The 18923-nt window shown below is 44.0% G+C and overlaps 1 protein-coding gene across 2 annotated transcripts in view; it reads right to left on the reverse strand.

The window, feature by feature from the left end:
* Window positions 1-8898: 8898 nt before the first annotated feature.
* Window positions 8899-18923, reverse strand: part of LOC134222134 (GTP-binding protein 2) — a 39792-nt gene continuing 29767 nt past the window's right edge. For both annotated transcript variants that reach the window (XM_062701279.1, XM_062701283.1), the window contains exons 2-3: window positions 9667-11280; window positions 8899-9302 (exon numbers count right to left, since the gene is read on the reverse strand). In XM_062701279.1, the coding sequence (XP_062557263.1) occupies window positions 9030-9302; window positions 9667-11256 (1863 nt within the window). In that variant the 5' untranslated portion in view covers window positions 11257-11280 and the 3' untranslated portion in view covers window positions 8899-9029. The remainder of the gene's footprint in view (window positions 9303-9666; window positions 11281-18923) is intronic.

Genomic DNA, 18923 nt, shown 5'->3' on the forward strand with positions numbered 1-18923 from the left:
ACCTCACGGAGTTAACTGTGCAGGTCCCTACTTTTATCCTCGCTTGTTGCAACCCATGGCGGTTATGCACTACCACGACTTCCGTCTTGTGGTGTGCAAGGGATAACCGTCTCGAGTTGAGCCATTCCTCCACTCTGCCAATCGCGTATGAAGCCTTCAGTCTAACTTCGTCGAGAGTGTCACCTGCTACTTCTAGCATTACGTCATCCGCGAAGCCTTCTATCTTCGCACCGGCCGGGAGACTTAAGCGTAATACTCCGTCGTACATAATATTCCACAGAACCGGTCCGAGGATCGACTTTTGACCAGCATCAGTGTCGTATAACAGCGCCCAGTTCTGAAAATAACTTTTCAGTATCCTGCACAGGTAATCCGGAACACTCAATCGGTGCAGGGAGTCAGCAATTGCTGCCCAGCTAGCATTGTTAAACGCGTTTTTCACATCAAGTGTAACCAATACCTAATACCTCTTCTATTTAAACCTCTCGCTATCTTGGCCGTATCCGTTACCGGTCGAATTGCTTCGATGGTAGAACGGCCCTTACGGAAACCATACTGGTTGCTGGATAAGCCACCAGCACACTCTGTATAAGCCGACAATCTATTCAGAATGACCCTCTCTAGCAGCTTTCCAGCTGTGTCGAGTAGGCAAATTGGTCTGTATGCCGAAGGATCCCCCGGCTGTTTGCCAGGCTTCGGTAATAGCACCAATTTCTGCCGTTTTCATCGATCTGGGAAGTTTCCTTCATCCATGCATCTCTGGAGGCAGCTCCTGAACATATCTGGATTGGCAAGAATGACGTGTTTAAGGGCCAGGTTTGGAATACCATCCGGGCCTGGCGCCGTATTGAGCTTAAGTTTTCTTGCGGCTACGATAAGCTCTTCGTTAGTCACTAGCGGTACCATGTCAACTGACTCGTACGGGGTAGCGGGCCAGTCCGATGGTTCATGTTTCGGAAACAATCCCTCTACTATACCGGCTAACATCTCTGGGGATCTTTCAGGAGGTGTGCTATTGGTCCTAGACATCACTATCCTGTATGCATCTCCCCACGGGGTGTCATTCGCCATCCTGCACAGCTGTTCGAAGCAGGCTCGCTTGCTACATTTAATCTCGTAGTTCAGAGCTCTGCTCGCTGTCTGGAATACCCCACGTCTATCGAGTCGCTCAGCGTCTGTTCTAGCACGTCGCAACCTTCTTTTAGCTCTAAGACAGGTTCTACGAAGATCTGCAATCGTGTCAGACCACCAGTACACTGGTTGTCGATTTTCTGGGGGCTGGGTCTTCCTTGGCATCGCCACGTCACAGGCACGTGTAAGTACCTCTGTCAGTTCGTTACCGCTCAGTCCTGTAGTCCTACTCTCCCAGCGCAGCGCCTCCTCCAATAGCTCTTGATTGAGCTGTGAGGTGCGCCATCCGGGATCAGTTGCACCACCTCTTCTCGTCGTAGTTTTCCGGGTATACTCGACCATAAAACGTACTTCCTGGTGGTCGCTAGAAGTATGACCCTCGTGGACCATCCATCCTGGTTCTTCAGTCCATCCTGCGCTGCAGAAGGTGACGTCGATACATGAATCACCGCTCGGTCCTCTAAACGTTGGCACTTGACCTTCGTTCAGCAGAACTACGTTCAATGCCGCTAGTGACTCTAGCAGGATATAACCTCTAGCGTTAGTAAACCGGGATCCCCAGTCCACTGCCCACGCATTGAAGTCACATGCTACAACTACTGGTTTAAGGCCAGTTAGTTTCGCCGCAAGAATATCAACTACCCTAGTGTACTGCTTTATACTCCATCTAGGAGGACAGTAGCAGCTACAAAAGTAAACACTGTTAACCTTTGCTATGACGAAACCCTCATCGTCGGGAGAAGATATTATCTTCTGGATGGGGTATCGCCTACAAGTCCCGATTCCCACCATACCGACTTGTCCGCAATCCAGCTGCCGTTCCCAGCAGGAATGCGGTATGGGTCGGACAGCAAGGCAACATCAGCTTTACACTCGATAACCAACTGTTGTAGCAGCAGCTGGGCCGCCTCGCAGTGGTTCAAGTTAAGCTGTGTAACTTGCCTGTCTGGACCCTTCTAGAGGCCGGACAGGCCTGAGCACCGGTGAGATGCCTGTTGTCTGCCCCCGGAGGACAGATCAGACATCTCGGTGCAGCCTGGCAGGTGCGAGCCTGGTGGTTTTCGGCTTTGCACCTACGGCACAGCTTACTACGGTCAGGACTTATGACCGTGGCCAAAGCACCTGTAGCAGGCCTGATTGGGTTGGCTTATGCTCAGCGAGCACACCGACCAACCCACCTTCAGTTTTACCTTATCCAGCATTTTCTTGGCCTCAGCCATAGGTACTTGGAATGAGGCAACCTGCATTCCCGCAAAGCCTTTGCGTAACCGACTCGCGTATTCCTGGATCTCGACATTGCACTGATCTTTCAGTGCGTCTACCAGGTCTCCGGCTTCGGTTATTTCATCCATGCCCTTGCACTGGATGTTCAGGACTGGGCACAGGGCTCTAACCTGGACCATGTCACCCAGGACCTCTTCCGTCAACTTTTTATACTCGGAACTCTTCCGAGTAGCATCCCGCTTCAAGACGAGAATCATCTCGCCTTTGCGTGTCTATCTCCACTGCACTGCACTCCGGTAAACTTATTCCTCGCAAGAAATACGGTTCTGATTTTCTTATTTCGCACTATCAGACTGCGTGAAACCGACAACTAAACTGTCTCTACGCTCATCACACTGGTTTTATTCGAGTGGGCTATTTATGACGATCTTGGATGAGTGTTATCTCAACTTCTCAACCGCTCAATCTAACGGGAGCATCGTGATGGATAGGTTTATCATCGGACATGAGTGGATCAAATTAGGTACCTCGGCTTTTATAGCAATGATCATCATATTCAGCCGACTGTGAGTAGTATATGGCAAGTGGTCGCTGTGGGATGATATCGTGTCGTATCAAAATTTCATAGGCTCTTGGAAGCAGCTTGCGCCCAGCGGGGCATGCAATGAGGCATGCGGCGCGATCGATCGACGGTTAACAACGATCAACCCGATGATTTGTTGTGCTGTTGTTCGTGTTGGATATAGTGTAGTGGTTTGACATTGGTTCCGCACTTAACTCAAACTTCTCTGTCGGTTGGCAAGGCGGTGAGCGCAATCCGATGCTCGGTACGCGAAAGTAATGATTGTTTTGAAAACTCATATGTGAATATGTACGTTATGTGGAAGATATTGATTTGGAAAATGTATTGGAGGTAACTACTTTCCCTTCGATGGGACTCGAACCCATGACCCTACAGTACGCTAGACTGGTGCTTTAACCAACTAAGCTACGAAGGACCTCCGTCGGCCTTCGCAACCTAGAGGCTACTGAACGAGCTCGAGATTCTCAAATTGGACGCATAGTCAAATCACTCGCAATCCATTTCTCAAGCCATTTCTCAAGCCTTCCACATGTGTATAGTACATGTCCACATTAGAGGAGCGTGAGTATTTAGAATGTCTGGCGGCTATACACATTCTTCATCAGCAACTGTACTGATCAAGTGAGGTTGTGTAAGCTATTTGCCAGTCGGTCGTCAAGCTCAGACCCGACCGCATTGCGTAGGCAAGAGCACGCAACTAAGGTTCAGTTCAATCAAAGTTAATTGCCTATTACGAGTAGTTTCTTAGCATTGATAGGGTAGCGCTTGGTTACTACAATCTTCAACACCCCTATTTATCGGCTAATCATATATGCGACCTAAGTTTACGGAATCGTCTTGCTTCCAAGGGTGTTGTAAAGGTGTTAGCCAGCTGTTCTCTTGTTCCAATAGGTTCAACGTTGAATGTTCCAGCTAACACGTGGTCTCGCAAAAAATAGTGCCTTATATCAATGATGTTTTTGCACGTTTGCACTTTGTGTTTTTGGCCATAGTATCTGGACGTTTCACTCATTGCCACACGCCATTCGAATATATAGAGCTCAGTTATTCTTTGATTCCTGTTGTCCAACTTTCTTCATCAGCTCGACCAGAAATCTCATCGAAAGTTAGTGGGACATCCCACACTACCTTTGGTTGTTGTTCTGTTGGGTTTGAAAATTTCTCCAGTGAAACAATCTCCAGGTGGCTTGCGCTCCCGTTCGCTATGCCTCGTGACCACCATATCAAGGTTCTGACCAGGATCTTGTTGCAAAGGAAGCCCGGTTGGATTAACTGACTGTTATTCAAGCAATCTTGGTAATGAATGTCTTCAACTGGATTTTCCCTGGACATTTTGCTCAAATGTTACTGTATTACGAAGAACCGAATTATCAGCAGTATTCGTTTCGTCCAGCATATCCGAATAAGACTCAACCAACGGGGCTGTTAATCTATATGCTACAATAAAATACAATAAAGTGGACGTTGACAACTACGGATCGTGTTGGATTCCTGGCTCGTGACCGAATTTGCGTGTAGAGAATGAAGGGCAAATTCTTCAACTATAGCCTGATCAGCATCTATGCCCCAACGAACGATAAGCCTGATGACGTGAAAGATGAGTTCTATGAGATTCTTGATAAGCCCTACGGAGAGTGCTCAAAACAGATGTAAAGATTGTCATCGGAGATGCAAATGCACAGATTGGAAGAGAAAGTTTCTTTCGTTCTGTCTTTGGTACGGAAAGCATTCATTCCGTTACCAACGATAATGGTCTGCGACTTGTAACCTTTGCTGCTGCTAGAGGGATGGCAATCTGCAGTACCTACTTCGTACGTAATAATATCGGCAAACACACCTGGTAACACACGAGTGGAGACACTTGCTCACATAGAGACCACGTGGCGATAGATGTAAGGTCCTTTAGAGGCCCGAACATTGACTCGGATCACTACCTTGTAGTTGCAAAAATTCGGGCGCGACTTTCCAGCGTCACGAATTTACAAAACAACAGAACGATGCGTTTCTATATCCAACGCTTGTCTTTTGATGAAGTTGATTAACAGTACCACCAGAAGCTGGACGAGCGGATAGGAGATGCCACCGGATCTGGCGACGTCAACAGATTGCGGGAAAATATCCACGAAGCTGTGACTACAACATCACAGGAAGTGTTAGGCACTGCACAGACGCCAACGAAATGGTTGGTTTGATGAGGAGTGCCATCGTGTGACAGACAAGAAAAATGCTGCTAGGAGTCGAATGCTAGTGGCTCGTACTCGTTCCAACAGAAAGCGGTACAGTGTAGCAAGGGCAGAAGAGAAACAAATCTACCACAGAAAAAAGGTAACACGAAGAGAGTGTAATAGCTGAAGCGCAAATGTCATGTATAATGTAATAGCTGAAGCGCAAATGTCAATAGCGCGCGGTATAAGACTGCGCAAGTGCCCGCTATGTGCAATGACCGAGAGGGGAATTTGCTGACAGACAAGGCTAGGTAGAAGGAGCACCTCGAAGATTTGTTGAACGGTGAAAATGAAGGTGTATTAAGGAGCAGGATGGACATAGTCGGCGACGGTCAAGCTGTGGAACCACCAACGCTGGACGAACTAAAGAAGGCTCTAAACGAGCTGAAAAACAGTAAAGTTGCTGGGATGGACGAGACGAGTCAATCTTCTCAAACACGGAAGTGAGCAGCTACATCAATCATTATTTTGTTTATTCAGACTAAGGCTGAAGTGGCCTGATGCAAACTAGAGGTGGGTGGCTCACATTGTCTTCTCTTGAACCTCTTCCTATTATGTACTTCGTCATCGACGTGTTCATGACTAGTCCGATACGCTTAGCTTCTCTCTCCAGTCTGATGTAGGCTTCCTCCATCTTCTCAAATTTACGTGCTATAATATCTATGTCGTCGGCGGAGCCAAATAACTGGACGGACCTATTGAAAATTGTACCACTCGTGTTAATCACTGCTCTTCGTATTACTCCGTCCAAGGCGATGTTGAATATGTTGGCTGGAGAAAAGGAAACGCCCTCACTAAGAATAAAAATACTAGAGTTTCCTCTCACTCCACGGCAGGCTACTGACTGAGTTGCAGTTCTTTTTATTCAACAATAGGTTTATACAATACAACCATAACAATATTCCTTAATCTACCCAAGAGCAACTACAACCAACTGGCGCCTGCTTCCTATCCATCTTCGATCTACAGCGAAGCGGCGCACACTACCTGATATTCTAACACTCCTCCTTAGTATGCACGCCTCGCAACTCTCCTGTCTCCACCTAACACTGAGTCTCTAGTACTGAGCTCGCCTCGCTGAAACAATTCCTTCCAGTACAAATCCATTGCCCGTACAAATGGCCTCCACTCCGATGTTTGTACGACAACCTCTCCAGCACATGCGCCTGCACAAGTGGCCCGACTCCGAAGCTTGCACAGCGCCTCTCGATGCTATGCCGACCAGCTCCTGAATGTTCCGATTCAAAGTTCCTCCTGGACTCCTGCTGACCAGCTAGCATCCTACCGAACGTTCCAACCTCCTGATGAATTCCGTCCGGCGCTATCCAAGACTTACGTGGCTGATCTATGATCCCACTGCGCCACGCGCCTTATGCGGCCAATCCATAATCCCACTGCGATAACGTCAACGGTCATAACATCCCACTAAGACGGAGAACGGGAATCGTTCCTGGGCCCATAACTTGCTGGGCAGAGTAAGGGAACCCCCTCACGAAGAACAACAAATACTCCCTCTCACTCCATGGCAGGCTACTGACTGATACTTCTGCCAGTAGTTGCAGTTCTTTTTATTCAACAATAGGTTTATGCAATACAACCATAACAATATTCCTTAATCTACACAAGAGCAATTAGGTACAACCAACTGGCGCCTGCTTCTTATCTATCTTCGATCCACAGCGAAGCGGCGCACACTACCTGATATTCCAACAGAATAGCAGACACGAAAGACCATCACCTTGCCTTAACCCTCTGCGCGTTTCGAAGGGACTCGAGAATGCCCCTGAAACTCGAACTACGCACATCACCCGATCCATCGTCGCTTTGATCAACCGTGTCAGTTTATCCAGAAATCCGTGTTCGTGCATTACCTGCCATAGCTGATCCCGATCGATTGTATCATATGCGGCTTTGAAATCGATAAATAGATGATGTATGGGCACGTTGTATTCGCGGCATTTCTGTAGTACTTGGCGAATGGCGATCACCTGCTCCGTGGTGGAGCGTTTGCCCATAAAACCCGCCTGGTACTGCCCCACGAACTCCCTAGCAATTGGTGTTAGTCGACGGCATACAATTTGGGAGAGTACCTTGTAGGCGGCGTTCAGCAATGTGATTGCGCGGTAGTTGCTACAATCCAGATTATCGCCTTTTTTGTAGATGGGACACACGACACCTTCCATTCACTCCTGCGGCAAAACTTCTTCCTCCCAAATCTTGGTAATGACCCAGTGCAGCGCTTTAGCCAGTGCCTCACCGCCGTGTTTAAATAGCTTTTCTGGTAGTTGGTCAACCCCAGGGGCTTTGTTATTCTTCAGCCGGCCTATCTCCTCCTGGATTTCCTGGAGATCCTGAGCCGGTAAAATTATGACCTGCGCGCGTTCTCCCAGGTCCATCACCATACTGCCATCTTCGTCTGCCACATCGCCATTCAGGTGTTCTTCGTAGTGTTACCGCCACCTTTGGATCACTCGTTAACGTTTGGATCACCCGATAAAAGGTTCCCGTTTATGTCCTTACACATATCAGGCTGTGGCACGTGGCCCTTACGTGAACGGTTCAACTTCTTATAGAACTTTCGTGTTTTATTAGCGCGGTACAGTTGCTCTGTCTCTTCACGGTCTCGATCTTTCTGCTGGCACTTTTTACTCTAGAAAATCGAGTTTTGTCTGTTCCGCGCCCGTTTATATCTTGCCTCGTTCGCCCTCGTGCGATGCTGCAGTAATCTCGCCCACGCTGCATTCTTCTCTTCCACTAACTGCTCACATTCCCCGTCATACCAGTCGTTTCTCTGATCCGGGAGCACCGTGCTAATATCGAATATCTCTCCAGCCATCTTCAAGAGATGCGCACCTAGCTGCTCTTCCGTTGGGAGTGGCGGTTCCAGCTGCTGCGCGTATACGTTGCCGCCCAATGTTAAACCGCGGCGTCCGACTTCGACGCGTGTTGTACACCGTCGAGAGTTTTGAGCACAGGCATACTGCAACGAGGTAGTGGTCGGATTCAATATTCGCACTGCGGTAAGTGCGGACGTTCGTGATGTCGGAGAAGAATTTACCGTCGATTAGAACGTGGTCGCTTTGGTTTTCCGTTTCTTGGTTAGGTGATCTCCATGTATCCTTGTGGATATTTTTGCGAGGAGAGACGGTGCTTCGGACTACCATTCAGTGGGAGGTTGCGAAGTTTATGCATCGTTGGCCGTTATCATTCGATAACGTTTGCTGGTTGGATGGCCTCATATGCCCAATCTACAAGAAAGGGCATATACTAGAGTGGACCAATTATAGAGGGATCAGCTTTCTGAACTCGGCGTACAAAATTCTGTCGCCGTCTCTCTGTTGGGTCTCTAGGCCTTCTATCAAAAGTTCTTTTTCGGAGTAAACCTATAGCCGTTCGCTACAACTATGTTGTACAAGAAAGGCAAAAAATGGAATTGTGATAAAGCACTACTAACAAAGATTTTTCAATTACATGATTTCATTAAGTCTGAGAGTTTATTCGAAGGTTCATAAACACACACGCATATTTCAGTTTTCCGGAAGAGCTGAGAGTTCGAAATTCTCATGGTTCCGAAACATACATCAAGAGCTTTAGCTAGGTACTGAACGGCAATTATAAAGGTTATAATAGTACTAGTTCCGATAATTATTGCATAGTCAAGTTTTTTTTTTCGCGGACATGTAAAACTGTTTAAACTCAATTCTGACTTTCCCTCATTACAACCTAAATTAAAAATTAAGAAATCACAGTTTTAATGTTTCTGCTGTTATTTACATAGTTTTAAGTCATTTTTAAAAATATATAACTAGTTTTGACTTTCCAAAGTATGGTACGTTCCTCGGAACGTACACAATCAAAAATACGGTTTAATTCACTTTCTGATTAAGCGGAAATACTTGCGTTACTTTTCCGATTCCCTTGCTGGTGCCCTCGCGGAACAACACTCTCATGCCCGGCCGCACGTACTCCGGATGCCGCACGAACCGGAACATCACCGACGCCGTCTGATTCGTGCGGATACCGTCCGTTTGCTCCATGATTCCCACGATGACGGCCGTCTGTCGGATGCTTCCGATGTGCATCGTCGTTTGGAAGCCTTTGTAAATCCTGGTCGCGTGGAACAGAACCGATATACGAGCCTGCGGGTTGAAGTTGTTTGAAAAATATCATCGTTAGTTTGTGATTATGAATGTAATAAAACGAATTGGAATGGCCCAATGAGTGTAACATAATTCATGGCGAGAAAAAAAAGCAAACGAACAATATCAGTGTGCAAGTTTCAGTTACTCAAACGTTTGAATGATCGAACACATCGTCGACCACGTCCTTGAATTGTAGTTAATTAGGATCTTTCTAACTAACTACAATACTACTACTAATAATTCCTATAGGAAGGAATATTAGTATGTTAGTTAGTTGTTGGATCTAGTTTCCCTTTGATAAAGTGATACGGCATACATGCCCAATGGCTTTTTCCAGCTCACAAGCTATCCGACTGCTTACCTGGAAAAAGTACGACCCGTAAGCGATGTCTTCCTCCTCATAGTCCGGCAGTATTACCATGCCTCGTCGCAGAGGTGGTATATCGTCGCCCGGGTAGAATGAAAGCGAAGCACTCTGTCCGGCTCGCACCACCCGACATGGCGCCTTGTTGCGGTGAATGGTTTGCACCGTGACCGGCATAAAGGTCCCGTCCATCTGGGGCCCGATTCGCACCTGGATGTTTTCGGTGATGACGCCTTTGCACAGCAACCCGCCGACCACCAGGCCAACCTCGGCCACCTTGAATATTTCGTCAATCTGAAATTCGACCGGCTCTTGCTCGAGTCGTTCCTTCTCCGAGTTGCTGATGCCCGGGGACAGGACGTAAAGGTATTTGGTCAACAGGTCCAGCCCATCGCCAGTCACATTCGAAACACAGAAAATGGGGACAATTTGCTCGACGTTCTGATGTGCGTTCGCGTTCAGCACGTCGTCTTCGTTCGTAACCTGATATGGCACTTTCCGATATCCAACAGCAGTTAAAAGGTTCTTCAGCTCAAACAATACATCGTCTGGTGGGATTAAATCGCACTTTGTCACTACAATCGAGAAGGACATATCGAGGGCATGGACAATGGCAAGATGCTCTTTGGTCATGTTGCTAATGGTGCTTCCAGAACCGACCACGATGAGAGCATGATGTGGCAAATATCCGGAGAGCGCTTGTACTGTCGTTTTCAAGTAGCGCCGGTGACCAGCTAAGTCCATGAATGTCACCAGCTTTGTCGAACGGTCGCTGATCTCCTCAGCCGTCATCATTTCATTGTACTTGTAGTTAATTACATTACCCTGCTGATCAAACCCCAAAGTTTCGTGGGAAATACATGACGTACGCCCAGTTTGAATCTCGTGCATGTGTCGGAACATATTAAGCCGTGCTCGTCCCCGGCCATTGTCGAATTCGCCCTGCGTCAGCACCCCAAGGAGAGTAGATTTGCCGGCATCAGCTCCACCAAGGACGGCGACCCGCACTTCAATGTTGTGCTGATCGTCGGGGATCTTTCGGACCAACACCTCAACAACCGATCGTCCAGCGGTTAGAGTTTTCCGTCGGAGAACCGACGTCGAGGCATCCAGTTTGCGAGCCATTTGGTTCAGGGTGTGCAACGAACAGTTCATGTCTGCATCGCTGAGTCCGTGCAACTGTCCGGAATCGGAAACTCCAATCTCGTAGATGGCTTCGCCGTTTCCCTCGCGTAGCCGCCACTTCATTTGCGTGACCAGATGCTCGAACCGCTGCTTGGATGGATTGATTAGCTTCAGTTTGTACTCGATGTTACCCAGTTGTGGTTCCGGTGGAAGGATATCGAGATCGAAGTCGATCATGGCTGTGCACGGCGAGTATTGATGCTGAACGAAGGGCTGATGGTTTTGTAACCGCGGAGGGATCGCCACTGACCGCTTTTGACTGTTGGTATTTTTGCTGAGCATTTCGTCGTACGACAGAAACATGTCCTCCTCGTCATCATCGTTGCTGTTGCTGCTATTGCCATTGAGATCGTGGTCCGACGTGGAAGCCGTCGGATCGAATAAATCAAAAAAAGAGCTCATTTGGGTGTCGTTTTGGTGAATGGTCTGGAAATATTTAGAAAAGAAAACGTTTTATTTAAACAATTGTTTTGTATTTTATATGAAACAAATATTCGAGACTTTTTGTATGTTTCAGGAAATGAAAGAAAAATACAAATGACCGGGCTGTCTCAGCCAGAAGGGTGACTTCCCAGTCATCATATGTTGTAGAGGTGAATAGAATTAGAATAGAATGAATTTGGATGAGGAGTGACAGCCTATAAAAATAATGCCAAGAGTCGGATGGTATTGGCTGATAACCGGTACAACAGGCAACGAAACAGTTGCGAGGTCGGTGTAGGAAGGACTCTAGAAAAGGTAACACAAAAAAAATGTGATACCTAGTTGAAGCGCAGGATGGAACATGGATTGGAGCGATATGCAGGAGTTTTACTACACTGTCCGTGCTAATGGTCAACTCCATGATTGTGAAGCTGTGGAACCACCTGTTGGAGAAAACGAATCGAAGCAACCAGTGCTCAATAACATAATTTATACGAAGAAAACCAATCAATAAGTCTTCAGTTATCCGTCATTCATTTCAGTAAAACTTTGCTCGTCTTTCTAATTCCGAAAGATTTTTGGACCAGTTACAGAGGCCTTGTTCGGTCATGGAAGTAAGCAAAGAAACGATTGAATTATTTCAAATACATACTCGTTTGGAAATTCAAGGCGGAAATGCTGCTGACTCGAAACGACATGTCAAACTACATTAAAGATGTCGTTTATTCCGTGCCGATAGCTTGTTCGAGCCAGACGCTTGTTCTGAGTCTCATCGCGGATTGTTTACGGTAGTGTGATTGCTATTGTGTGGTGCGTATCCTACCTACGGATCCAAGCAGACTTATGGAGTAATGGTTAAAACGTAAGACACATCCACCGATACCACTGCAACGGCTGCTATTTCAGCTACCGTTCAAGTAAGTTATTATTACGACTCCATTTCCATTGACGAATTGGGCTTTGACGTAGCTGATATGGATGATTCTGCGTTGGTACACGTTCCCGAAAACAGGAAGCAGTGGTCTACCCCGGGATCGCGCCGTAAGAAATCAAAAGTCATCCATAACAGATTGGCCAAACCTGAAGGCAATGGGGGATAAGTTAAAATCCCGAAGCAACCTGTTTCTGTCTTCACTGCTCCTTTGGATCCATATTGCAGCAGGACATTCCCGCCATTCCCGACATTTCCCTCCATCACTGCTAGAGATTCAAACAGCCATCCAAAACATGAAATCGAATAAAGCCCCAGGGGTCGACCGCATATCAGCCGAGATGCTCAAAGCTGACCCCCATGACATCCGCTCAACTACTGCATCGTTTATTTCATAATATCTGGGACACCGCAACTTTCCCGGTCGACTGGATGCAAGGTATCTTAGTAAAGGTGCCCAAAAAGGGTGACCTGACTGTATGCGATAACTGGCGAGGCGATTGTGCCACGTTTGGCCTAAAGTCGTTTGGCCTAATGCCGTTTGGCATAAGGTTGTTTGGCCTAAAGTCATTTGGCCTAATGGTCGATTGGCCTAATGGTCGATTGGCCTAATGGTTGTTTGGCCTAATGGTCGTTTGGCATAATAGATACATATAGACGTAAATGATTGAAATATTTTGTTAAATATGAAATTCTTTTTGTAGGTGCAAAATAAAGCAGGGCTGGACGATAAATGCCGTTCAAAATAGTGACTTAGTGACCAACGGTGACGAAAAAAGTGACCAAATAGTGACTTTCAGAAACAGAAAAAGTGACCAAATAGTGACTTTTGTATGAAATACTAACCAGGTAGTGAGCTGAGTTGCATTCGTATTGTTAATGTGTAACTCGTAGTAGATCGGAAACTAGAGATATCATGTTTTTTCAAATCCTTATTAGAATGCTATCAGAAATCAAGAGAAGACAAACATTACAAAATCATGAGGATTACTACTGCTGGCCGTGTGCATCTTCATCGTAACTAGGGAGAGGATGGATCTTAGCAGGGGACAACCGACTTGGCGACACCATCATAAATACCACAGAGTTGGATAATGAGGAAGGTATTCGTTGGAACATCCAGAGGCTAACAATATGACCATGGTAAACCTTATTCCGTAACACACGGGAGCAGGTAACGAGTTACAATTCAATCAAAGTTAATTTAATCGGGGATTAAACCACCCGACTTGGACATTAATTTACAATGTTGTGAAAACTCATAAGTGAATATGTACGTTACGTGGAAGATATTGATTTGGAAAATGTATTGGTGGTAACCACTTTCCCTTCGATGGGTTCGAGTCCCATCGAAGGAAAAGTGGTTACCTCCAATACATTTTCCAAATCAATATCTTCCACATAACGTACATATTCACTTATGAGTTTTCACAACATTGTAAACGAGTTACAAGTTGTTACACTAAACCATGCTTATAATTTCAACAACGATTTTGAAGCAAGTTCTACAGCTTTGTGGTAATAAAGTTTAACATGCGCTCAAATTTTTTCGTGAAACTGCAGTTTGTGTATGAAAAAGGCAGAATGAAGTATAGCAAATTTTGCGCTATCTTTTACTATCGATCAAAAAATATTGTCTCGTCAAAATATATTCCCAAAAGTTTCACCATAGATAGATGATTCAGCTGCAAGACAGTATGAAAAAGTGCTAGAACGATATTTTGGATTGGGCTTTCGCTAATTTTTTTGTAGTTAGACGTGTGAACATTCGCTTTCGCTCGTTGAAAAATTAACACGATTTTTCGGTTAAAAAGAAATAAAATGATCTAATCAATTACTAGACAGAGAATTATTTGAAATCACAAAGCTTATGAATCTTTATAAGGAAAAATTGTTTAAAAAAAACTTAAAGAATCCAAAATGACATTTTTAAAATACGATTTTTAATAATTAAAAATAACATTTTTAATTGAAACAAATTTAAATACATATAGAGTCCATTTGCCATTTGTTTTTTCGAGACCCTGATCTCGGTTTCATTAAAACATCAACTCATATATAACATGAATTTTACCGAACCTAAGCTTCCTAAGTTTCAAGTTTCGTAAAATGTGATCCAAAATCTTGAATTTGATGCAGAAATTGCTTTGGAAAACTCTGACATTTTTTCAGAAATTTCAGCGGAAGTTGATTTTCTGTGGAAAACCTTGTGAAAATTTCAAGGATTTCATTTCAGAAATTGTGCAGAAAATACTTTAATCCTTGTGAAATCTTACTCCAGGAGTTCAAACGGAAATTCCAACAGAAATCCGATGGCGAATGTCAGCACACAAACTTCCGGAAATTCTTTCATACCATATATTCAAGGCAGAAAAAGTTGTAGACATTCCTGCTGTCTTTCAGGAATTTCTATAAAAACTTTAAAAACTTCTCCGCGAATCCCTAAAAAAAAAATCTCCTTCAAATACAAACGGATTTTTTTCATGAATTCCGGTAGAAATCTTTTTGAGAATTCCTGTAGATATTGTTTGGTGAATTCCTAAGAAAAAGATTTATGCGGTCATCGCTACAGAAATTACAGTGAAAGTTCCTCTAAGAGAAACAAAGTTAGGAAGCTTTTTATAACGAAGGTGGATTTTTCTCTAGATACAGGAAACTTACCCAACTTACCCAAGTAGTGCGCTGTATTCGCCTAAAGATGCGCTAAACAACGCATCAATTAGTTTGACAGATAAAACTTCGGAAGAAAGCTCGGTTCGGAAGTCCCGATGTCCGAGTTCTAATGTGGTGCTTCGCCGACAATATCATGCTGTGTGGTTCGTCGTAGAGTGGGTTAATCAATCAGAAACTAAGAAATATCTCGGAATTATGTCAAAATTGACGTGACAAAAAAATGGATATTCAAAAACGATGAAAAATGACAACAAGTTCTTACCCTTTTAATGCTTGTTAAACGAGTGCCCAAGAGTATAATGCATTCAATAATGGCTTGGAAATATCCAAAAATTGGGTAAGCATGACTTCAAATGTGGAGTCTCTTCTCAACGACATTTTGCTATCGAAAACAAAACCCTACGCTCCTTATTTATTAAATTTACTCCCAAAACTAAATCCGTGCGAAGCCGTAACCGTTATGTGAATCCGCATCAAATCCGAAAAACCGCGAAAATCGCGAAATCCTTGTAGTTGTAACAATCCTGCGCTTCATATACGGCGTTGCCTAAACGTATGCCCAAGCTTCGCTGTGTGGTCTGTCTGTGTGTCTCTCGATCCCGAAGTCCATGGTTCGAACCCACTCTGCCTTCACGGATACAAATTTCATCTGTTTGCTTCAAAAATATACATGTTTACTTCTAAAATGGTAAAATGTTTGAATCAAACATATTTATTTTTAAAACCAAATTAAATCCCTGTTTGTTTTATACGAACACTAGTGGGCAGCCCCTCGCTCGCTCTTGCAAAAGTAAACAAAAACTCGAATTCGGATCGGATCCGATCGGAGGTCAACAGAGAAGCAGGAGCAAGCGTGGAATAATATGTTTTCTTGCTTCCAAATTGATGATAAGGATGTTTTTCAGGTACAGAAAGGTTAGTAAATGAAATATGATCGATTAGAATTGTGAAATCTGGTAGTCAAATGCTACCAGAATATGAAAATTGGTAGAATTGATAAGAAAATATTATGAATGCCCGAACCAAAACAATAATATCCATGTTTGCTTCAAACATTTAGCTGGTTGAAACAACTTGAAACGCACATTTGATTCAAAAAAAAGTTTTCGTTCGCTTCAAATGCAACAATATGTTTGATCCAAACATATTTATTTTTGATGCCAGAACAAACTGAATTATTGTTTGGATTTACCTAGAATATGTTTGTTTTTAACGTAGTTTTTTCTGCGTGTTTCATAAGACGGCCTTGGAGCAATTTTTCAAACTTTATATATTTTGCTAACAGATTTACATTTGATTTGGTTGATGATAATGGTAGGTACAAATGAATTTTAATTTTAGACTTTTTTTACAAACGGTGGTGCGAAAATAGTGACTTTAGTGATCATTTTACGAAAAATAGTGACTTTAGTGACTTTTGGATGCAAATAGTGACTTTTTAGTGACTAGCCTCAAAATAGTGACCAAGTCACTAAAAAGTGACTTGCTACCAGCCCTGAATAAAGCCATGTGCATGTGATCAAAAAGGGAAATACAAACTAACGTTAAAATATTGCAAATCACTTTTATAATACAATAAAAACAGGATTTTATAAAAAGGAAGGTATAAACAACAATGAATCAGATATGTTTTGGCAATGTCGACATATGAAAACAGTATAACTTGAAAGAACTGATCATGCATCAAAGAAGGCATCAACATTTTAGGAAAATGCTTGTCATATATGCAATACCAAAGCAACATGCAGTAAAACTCGAAAGAACAGCTCATGCTTTAAAGAAGGTGTCAACCATATGGTAAAGATTGTATGTTTCCTATACAATGTCAAAACTTTAAAACTCAAAATACAGACCCCATTCGATTTTGGCATCACGTTCGGAACATTTATGTTGCCAAAATCGAATGGTTTTTGTTTTCTTACAATACTTTAACATTTCTTCACTTTTTGTGACGCTAGACACCCTGTGACCCTTCAAAACATCAAGAACTGTACTTCAGACAATATTCGGCTAAAATTGTGAACGGCTAAAATAAATGAACCCGAGCCTATGGCCGGTTCACCATATAGTGGGTGAGCCCAAAGTTTTGGCCGATGTATACTATGCACTTGAGTAAACATTTTGATTTTTAAAAATAAAACAAATTTTTTCCGCCGAATAATCATCAATGCTCCTCAAAGATGATTAAAATTGGGTTCCATTTCACTTTTCATTTCGAAATTTTGTGGGCTAGAGAAAAATCAACATATTTTTACAACATAATAATAAGACAAATGAGTATCTTAAGGTGATTATACAATCCAAAATTCACCACGGGACTTATTGTATAATCACCTTAATGTAATATTTTAGTACATAAAAAATTGGAGATTGTTAGTTCAAAACTAGGGGAACTGTTTCGATTTCCATCTTACTGAACATATATTCATCTCATCGCAAAACAAAGAAATACAACACCAATCTTGTCGCTTCTGTTTGCTAACCCGCGTGCTCACTAATGAAAAAAATCACAAAAATATGAAACAAACCAAATTCCTTTTCATTGCTTTGTTTTTGATGAGATGCAAATAGGAGCTATGGCATGAAGTGCAAAACCGTTCCCCTACCTACGATGCAAGATCTCAAATTATTTGTATCGAGCTAACAATACCCGAAATCGGATGCAAGACGGCGAAAATACGATCAAAAACTTTTGCCTATATTTTTCGAGGGTGAACCCAAACTTTTGGCCGGGAGTGTACATATCGTATGTGACTGACGATGACTATCGGATAATGTTGTTATATACCAATAATAGTAATGTGGATTTCCAAATGTAGGATTAAATAAAATATTAAAATTTTCACATATTTTACTACAAAGAAAAATTTACGTTTTTCAAATTATGCCAAACGACCATTAGGCCAAACGACTTTAGGCCAAATGACCTACAACCGGCGAGGCATTATGTTGCTGTGTACCGTTCTCAAAGTTCTGTGCAAAATTATCCTAGCCCGGATTCAGGAGAAGATCGATGCGACTCTCCGGCGGCAGCATGCCGGATTCCGTGCCGGAAGATCCTGTGTGGACCATATTGTCACGCTCCGCATCATTCTGGAGCAGGTCAACGAATTCCAAGAGTCCTTTTACTTGGTATTCATTGACTACGAAAAAGCTTTCGACCGTCTCAATCACGAGAATATGTGGGGCGCCCTGAGACGCAAGGGGGTTCCTGAGAAAATCATCGGCCTCATCGAAGCACAGTACGAGGCCTTTTCGTGTAGAGTACTGCACAATGGGGTCCTGTCCGACCCTATCCGGGTCGTAGCTGGTGTGAGGCAAGGATGTATCCTATCACCGTTACTGTTCCTCATCGTAATCGATGAGATTCTGGTAGGTGCGATTGACCGTGAACCAAACCGCGGGCTGTTATGGCAGCCTATAACCATGGAGCATCTAAACGACTTCGAATTAGCTGATGACGTTGCACTCCTCGCGCAACGGCGCTCTGATATGCGAAGTAAGCTCTACGACCTTGCCGAGCGCTCCTCTTCGGCAGGTTTAGTCATCAACGTCAACAAAACCAAATCGTTGGATGGAAACACGGCGACTCCTTCCAGTTTCACAGTAGCCGGGCAACCAGTGGAGAATGTTGAAAGCTTCCAATATCTTGGTAGCCAAATGGCGTCGGACGGCGATACCAAGATCGACATAGGCGCACGGATCAAGAAAGCAAGGGCTGCCTTTGCGAGTTTAAGAAATATCTGGAAAAACAGGCAGATAAGTGAACGCACCAAAATACGAATTTTCAACTCTAACGTGAAATCTGTGCTGTTATACGCTAGCGAAACATGGTGTGTATCAGTGGAGAACACTCAACGGCTGCAGGTGTTCATTAACAGATGCCTGCGGTATATAATTCGGGCCTGGTGGCCTCACAACTGGATCTCAAACAATGAGCTCCATCGTCGTTGTCACCAGAGGCCGATAGCAACTGAAATTCGGGATCGGAAGTGGGGCTGGGTCGGCCACACTCTACGTAGGGGCTATAAACAAGCATTAG

Source organism: Armigeres subalbatus, chromosome 1, assembly GCF_024139115.2.
Source record: "Armigeres subalbatus isolate Guangzhou_Male chromosome 1, GZ_Asu_2, whole genome shotgun sequence".
Classification (NCBI taxonomy): domain Eukaryota; kingdom Metazoa; phylum Arthropoda; class Insecta; order Diptera; family Culicidae; genus Armigeres; species Armigeres subalbatus.